Here is a 7,886-nt window from a genome sequence, read left to right as displayed (position 1 = left end):
ACATCATATAAATACATATAAATACATCATATAAATACATATAAATACATCATATAAATACATATAAATATATATAAATACATATAAATACATCATATAAATACATATAAATATATATAAATACATATAAATACATCATATAAATACATATAAATATATATAAATACATATAAATACATATAAATACATCATATAAATATATATAAATACCTATAAATACATCATATAAATGCATATAAATACATATAAATACATCATACAAATACAATTAAATACATACATAAATGTGAAGCTAAAGCCCTATGGCAGGGAGTACTGAGTGACCTGCTGTTTGAGCAGCTTTCCATCCATCCATCCATTTTTTTTTGTTTCCCTCTATCCTCCGGTGAAACCAGATGTGTTTCCATGTCTGCCCCCCCACCCGCTTCCTTGCTGCACTCTTTTGTCCTGTGAACCCTTAAAAAGCCTTTTTTTTAAATCTGCATACCTCTTAATTGGAAGGTTCAGCTGGTCTCTCAACAAAATTGATCAACTTCTCCTGACAGGAGTCAGGGTAAGGAGGACCCTCTGACCTCGATGGAAACAAATTGGATTCATGATGACAACTGGTTATTTTGCTGTTTGGCTGGTGAATTCCGGATTGTCTATAAATTCTTGTGGATGTGTCGAAGCTCGACAGTGCTCAGACTGAATTTGTGGAGCTGCAGCAGGGAGCTGGAGCAGCTGTTATCAGGACTGTGTTCTCCCTGGCAGCACTCATGAATGGTGGAATAATCTGGAGAAGCTGTGAGCTTGACTTTTGGAGTAAAGGATCAATTTGGCTGTTTTGGAGTTCCATCAGAGAATATGTACTAGCGAGACTTTAAAGGCAGAAACAACAATTCATGAGTTCTGCCTGACCCAAACTGTGGCCTTGGTGCCGGACTTATCTCAACTCCTCCTGGAATGTTCAGAAAACAACAAAGATGCTTTGTCAAATTCAAATTCAAAAATACTTTATTAATCCCAGAGGGAAATTATTTGTTGTTGTAATTCGTTATCCTCATTTCATTAAGAGATGTTATAGATGCTGATGCTGTAGACAGGAAGGATCTCTTGTAAAGGTCCATCCCACAGTGGATCCTAAGAAACTGGCTGCAGATGCCGTCTGATCCGTCCACCCAGACTCGGCTGGCCTCTAGGTTCCCCCGAGCTGTAGGACCGCCCAAATGCAGGGCAGAACTCCTCCCAGAGCGATGGCCACTCCTCCCAGCAGTCTGCCGAGCTCCTCGTCGCTGCGGACAGCCAACTGTAGGTGCCGAGGGACGATCCTGTCCTTCTGCTGTCATGAGCCGTGTTTCCTGCTAGTTCCAGGATCTCAGTGGTCAGGCACTCCAGCACAGCTGGCAGGTAGATGAGAATGCGTCCACAGAACATCCTTTTCAACTCATTTGAGATTTGGGGCTGTAGTTGAGATATTATTTGAGCTTTTGAGATGTTAATCAGCTGCTGTTGTTGTAGAAACTGCCTTGTTGCCATGGTTACGCATCATAACAAATGTCCAAAACTAAAAAAGTTTCAGTAAAAATCCTTCCAGCTGCACAGCATCTGATACCAGAGGAAACAATCATCCAAAAAATGTGATTTACTTCCAGAAAAAAAGGAATTAAAGTTTCCAAAAACAAAATCTCAGAATGAAAGAGAGCTGCTCCAACATGCAGCCACCTGGAGCGGAGCTGTTCTAGAACTCACCCCTCCCTCCCCCAAGGCCGTGGACATGTAACAGAACCTCAGCTGAGCTGAAGATGAACGTCACCTCTTATCTGGACAATGGCTGAGGGGGGCTCTGGACTATGCTACGACTTTCTCTTAAAACTTCTCTGTCTTCACGGCCTATATGTTCATGTGTAACATCTGTTCATGTTGCTTTGCTGTGGGAGGTTTGTTTGATGCCTCAAATCGTGCCCTGTCTAGGACACGGAGTGAGAGATCTTTTTTTTATACCATCTCTCCTCATGTTTTCTTTCCTTTTCTCATAGAAGCAAAATATTATTCTGAATAAGAATAAGAGGGCCGCTCTATTTAATAGCCGCAGCTTCGTGCATTCCGCCCATCTTTCGGACGACTGTACGTACATGTTCTCGTTGTATCTCAGTGCAATGATAATAAAGTTTATTCTGATTCTGATCCATCCATCTTTACCCGCTTCTTCCTTTTCAGGTTGCGAGGGTCACTGGTGTCCATGTCCAACAGTCACTTTGAGAGAGGTGGGGACACCCTGGACAGATCTCCAGTCCATCACAGGGACTCATAGAGACAAACGAGACAAACAACCATTCTCTGTCTCGCGTAGGGACAGTTTAGAGTTACCAGTCAGCCTAACGTGCATGTTTTTGGCCTGTGTGAGGAAACTCATGCAGCACGGAAAGAACATGCAGACTGCACCCAGAAAGGCCTCTGCACCGGGATTTGAACCAGGGACCTGCTCGCTGAGAGGCAGCAGCTCTACCAACTGATCCACCGTGCTGCCCTGAGCAGCTTTGCTCTACTTTTATTAGGTCATTGTTTTACATCCAGGTCATTAACCGTTAGCTACTGCTAACGGTTCTGATACGTATCTGATATTAGAGCAACGTCTTCTGTCTGTCGACCACAAAGGAAGCTCTCCAACAGACAAACATCAAGCAGCAGACTGCTGAGAGATGAAAAGTGAGAAGAAGGGAGAGCAGCCAGCGGCAGCTCTGAAGAGAAGGATGTCAGAGAGAAGAGGATTACAGGGAGGGGGTGGGGGGAGGCCTCATCGTGTCCCATCTGTCATCGCTCTAACAGAGAAAGGCCTCCCCATCAAGACCTCCACAGACCTGCAAGAGCAGAGGAGCAGGAAGAGTTGGGGATTGGATTCCCTTCAGGGTTTGGTGTCATGGGGAGAGCTAAATTAGACGATACGGGGGCTAAATTAGACGATACGGGGGCTAAAGGCTCCTACAGGGTCTCAGTAAACCCGCCGTCTATTGGGCTTGAAGTGGCTCAGACAACCTGCCATTCTGAGCACGGAGGGTTCTAAATGAGAAAATAAACTTGTAAATGAGTCCTCGAGGCTCAATGAGATTTACCTGTGTAAATAAAGGTTGATTGATTATAAGATGAAATCCATCATTTATATTTAGGCCACCGGTCATAACTTGACAAATTACATTGTTTTGCAACAAAAGAAGCATTGTAAACACTGAATGTTAAATGACCCACACGTTGACAACAAATAGTTTTTCAAGCTAATAAAAACATGAGATAAAAGCTAAAAGAAGCAAAATAGTAGCTAAAAACAAAAAATATTTAAATAATTGCTAAAAGCCAAAAGTAGAAAAATGGTAAATACAATCTAAAAGAAAAAATGATAAGCTAAAAGCTAAGGAAAGAAAAATGCTAGTTAAAATTCAAAAGGTTTAAATGATTAGCTAAAAACAACAAATTGCTATCTAAAAGAAGCTAAACACTAGCTAAAAGCTGTAAGTAGAGAAATGTTGCTAAAACCTTAAAGTAGTACGTTGGTAACTAAAAGTTAAAAGTAGCAAACAGTTAAAGCTTAAAGCAGAAAAACTACCTAAAAGTCAAAATGAGTAGCTAAAAGTAGCTAAAAGCTAAAAGATTCTGATCGGAGGCTAAAAGCCCAAATTAGCAAAAGTTTAGTTCACAGCTAAAATGAACAGAATGGTAAATAGTTTCAAGCATCAAGAGGTCAGCCTGATGCTTCCGTGTGCTCTCCAGTAACTAATAAATCATTTATTTTTACATCATTATTATATACAGTAATTAATTCTTCACACCCAACAAACAGTTGGACCTTCTGATTGTCATGTTGGATACACACGCCTCACTAACTTCAGCACAAGCAGGGACTCTGCTGAGTGTTCACACATTACTGTACATTGTTGCTGAACAAGTCACATCTCTGGACGACCAGAGCGCCAACTTGTCCACATGGTTCCATCATGTGCTCTGCTGCATGAGGCGGCTGTGTGTCACAGTGTGTTCATTCTGCACCCCAGGATGTCAGAAGTTGCATGTAGAAGTCATTTTGATTAAAAGTCATAAGACAAATCAACTAACAGTTCAGGATTCCTAATTATATGTCTTTATTTTGGATTTAATCAGTCCCACCATTGGTGATCAGGAACCAACTGGCACATTTGATGTTTTCTACGTCAGTAAAACACTCAACTGGTAAGATGACAATCACTACACCAACCTCTTATTAATGTGACCTTACAATGAAAAGATTTCTCAGTACTGGAGATCAAAAAAAGGGCTGGGCAGCACAGTGGTGCAGCTGATGGAGCTGCTGCCTCATCAAGAAGGTTGCCAGATCAAATCCTGTCCAGGGGCCTTTCTGGGTGGAGTTTGCATGTTCTCTCCGTGCATGCGTGGGTTTTCTCCGGGTGCTCCGGTTTCCTCCCACAGAACAAAAACATGCATGTTAGGCTGATTGGTAACTCTAAATTGTCTCTAGATGAGAGAGAGAGAATGGTTGTTTGTCTCGTTTGTCTCTATGTGTCCCTGTGATGGACTGGAGACCTGTCCAGGTGTCCCTGTAATAAACTGGAGACATGTCCAGGTGTCCCCCACCTCTCACACAGTGATTGCTGGATAAGGACACTAGTGATCGAAAAAGGAAGAAGTGGGTAAAGATAATGGATGGATGGAGGAGACCCCGGGGAAGACCCAGGATACAGTTGGCCTGGGAACACCTTGGAGTCCTCCCAGAAGAGCTGGAAGAGGCCGTGGAGAGAGATGTCTGGACCTCCCTGCTCAAGATGCTGCCCTGAGACCTGAGTCCAGAACAGGAGGAAGATGATGGATGGATGTCTAAGAAAGTTAAGTAGAACAATCCAGTTGTGACCTTCAGCCTCGTCCTCAGAGCTCAGAGGTTTCTTCAGGTTCTTCTAATCTATGGATTATATCTTAATCTGTGGATCAGATTATGAACTAGAGATGAGTTTAAAGTATTTCATTCAGGAACTTTGTTCTGAAATTGTTCCTGTAGTTTTGGACAGACTGCTGAGCCTCTGCCCATCTTTACTTCTAAAGTCTCTGTTCATGTCCTCTGACGGAGCTGAAGAGAAGTCACCTCATTAGTTACCAACTGTTCCTCCAGCTGCTTCGGATCTGGACCTCCGGTTCCACTGTTTGTGACTTGTGTAAAAAAATCACCTCTTAGTTCAAATGTTATGTGTGTAACGTGTAACGTGTTTGTGAATACATGAAGTTATCTGAGGTTTGAAACATCTACACACCTTCTCCATCTCTGAACTGTTGACACAACTCAGAGACTGAAGGACTGACGGGATCAGATTGTCAGGTTTTCTTTACGTCTTGTTCACGAACACATCTCCTAACATCGGAGAACGCTGGTACTGGTGCCGTGACGTTTCTGTAGACTGGTTGGTTCCGTCTCTGACCCAGTGGACCTAAGACAGCAGGACACCCTGTGAGCTGAGGACTACCAACTCTGCAGAGACTTCCTGATGAAAATGTTTGATGTCTCATGGCTGGACATTTTCATCCTGCAGAAGGCAGCTCTGTGTCCTGCAGCACCTCTCCAGTCTTCGTCCGCTTCATTTCATCAATGCCTTATGGAGTTGGGGGAGTGCCGCGGGCCGCAGGAAGAGCTCGCATCAATCAGATCCTTATCCTGCGTGTCCAAACACCGTGTCTCTCTGAGAGACATGAAGGCAGCTTTGTGGCCACAGCTGCTTCCTCCTCACTGAGGTCTTTTTACTGCTCGGGACTGCTGAATAATGCAGGAGCTCTGCTGGAGGAGAGAGGGCTTTTATAGTTCCTGCAGCCGCTGGGGGGGGGGGTGGTATATGAAAGGCTGCCGTTATCACTCTTTTTGCTCTGAACGATGTCTCGCATTAACCTGCAAAGGAGGCTGAACAAGAGCATCATCATCATCGTGTAACAGTGAAGCTTGCTCCCTGGTTCATGTTGTCATGGCAACAGTCTCTGACTGTTTGACAGATGTTGTTTGAGCAGACGGAGAACTGAGCTGAGGCGAGGCGGTCAGGGTGAGTGAACGTCAGGAGGTTAGACTTGAAGCTTCCTCCTTCAGGTGTTCCCACAGAGACCATGGCTGGAGACCAGGGGCCAGCAGCAGCTGATCGGGGGCCACAGGGCGTCTGAGCTCCTTCATGTACGATTTGGAAACATTAATCGTAACAATATCTAGAAAATTACAGAAGAAAGGCTTTGACACGGTGTGTTTAGCTGTAGCAGCCATCTTGAATCAGGATGACTCAGAAAGTTAGTTAGTTGAAGAAGAACATCCAATAATGATCTGAGAGCTTCATTAGAAGTTCATGAAATGTTTGATAACACACGCTGTTCCACAGATCATTCAACTTTTATATATAAAACTGAGGACATCATGTGCTGGTAATCACTGTCATCCAGATCATGGAAAACTTCAGCTCAAAACCTCTCCATCCAACCATCATACATCCAACCATCATCCAAACATCGTCCATACATCCATCCAACCATCATACATCCAACCATCATCCAAACATCGTCCATACATCCATCCAACCATCATCCATTCATTCATCCAACCATCATCCATCCATCATCCATCCATCCATCCATCCAACCAACATCCATTCATTCATCCAACCATCATCCATCCATCATCCATCCATCCATCCAACCATCATCCAGCCATCATCATCATTCATCCATCATTCTTTACAATCTACATACATAATGTAGGTAAAAACATCCCTAATGCATCCATACATTTCTATGCTGATGACACAGTTGTTTATTGTCGAGCTAAAACTGTTGCTAAGGCTTTCCAGCTTTTGAAATCTGCATTCAACATCATCCAGACTGATTTGTTCCGCCTCAAACTTGTCCTAAATGCCAACAAAACCAAAGGGATGCTGTTTTCAAACAAGAAGTTGGTCCCAGCAGTTCTTCCTCTGATTTTATCCTCAAATGGTGTCCCCATTGAGTTTGTTGATTTGAGTATCTTGGTCGACTCATATCTCTCTTTTAAGATCCACGTGTAAAACTTGGTAAAGAAACTGGAAGTTAAACTGGGTTTGTTTTTCAGAAGAAGATCAGCACTGTGGTGCAGTTGGTAGAGCAACTACCAACCAGTGTGGTGGTAGAGATGGACAGTTTCTTTTCACAAAGATGGCCTCCTTCACTCCCCTCTCAAACCACCGTTCCTCTCTCTGTGCACATCCTTGAGGGGAAGTCTGAGATTGACATAGATGTATGTTCCCACATCCATCTATTATCTTTTACCCGCTTCTTCCATTTTGGGTCACAGGGGTCGCCAGTGCCCATGTCCAGCAATCACAGTGTGAGGGGTGGGAGACACCCTGGACAGGTCTCCAGTCCATCACAGGGACACCCAGGGACAATTTAGAGTCACCAATCAGTCTAACATGCATGTATGGAAACTGGAGCACCTGGAGAAAACCCACACATGCATGGAGAGAACATGCAAACTCCACCCAGAAAGGCCCCTGGACCGGGATTTGAATTGGCAACCTTCTCGCTGAGAGGCAGCAGCTCTACCAGTTGCGCCACCGTGCTGCCCTGTTCCCACACAATGATGAAACTAGTTCTCTGCGTTTAACCCATCGCACCTGAGATACACGCAGGTGGAGCAGTGGGCAGCTCCGTGAACACCCGGGGAGCTATTAGGGATTAGGTGTCTTGCTCAGATACACCATGGCATGTGGGAATGGCTGGGAATTGAACCTAGGACTTTCGGGTCCCGAGTCAGCTGCCCTACCTCTACACCATCTCATTCACATTGATGGAGAGGAACGATGGTTTGAGAGAGGAGTAAAGGAGGCCATCTTTGTGAAAAGAAACCGTCCATCATTAAACAGGGG

General features: G+C 44.0%; 2 protein-coding genes across 2 annotated transcripts in view; both read left to right on the top strand.

The window, feature by feature from the left end:
• The window catches only part of tmem178b (transmembrane protein 178B), a 40,761-nt gene that overhangs the window by 10,599 nt on the left and 22,276 nt on the right, over positions 1–7,886 (top strand). The window contains exons 2-4 of the mRNA XM_037695977.1: positions 1,090–1,103; positions 3,886–3,907; positions 7,551–7,565. Of these exons, the coding sequence (XP_037551905.1) occupies positions 1,090–1,103; positions 3,886–3,907; positions 7,551–7,565 (51 nt within the window). The remainder of the gene's footprint in view (positions 1–1,089; positions 1,104–3,885; positions 3,908–7,550; positions 7,566–7,886) is intronic.
• The window catches only part of mrps33 (mitochondrial ribosomal protein S33), a 28,458-nt gene that overhangs the window by 18,526 nt on the left and 2,046 nt on the right, over positions 1–7,886 (top strand). The window lies entirely within an intron of this gene.

This window comes from Nematolebias whitei, chromosome 22 (genome assembly GCF_014905685.2).
Source record: "Nematolebias whitei isolate Nwh7 chromosome 22, NemWhi1, whole genome shotgun sequence".
Taxonomy (NCBI): Eukaryota; Metazoa; Chordata; class Actinopteri; order Cyprinodontiformes; family Rivulidae; genus Nematolebias; species Nematolebias whitei.
This window is presented reverse-complemented; position numbering and strand designations above follow the sequence as displayed.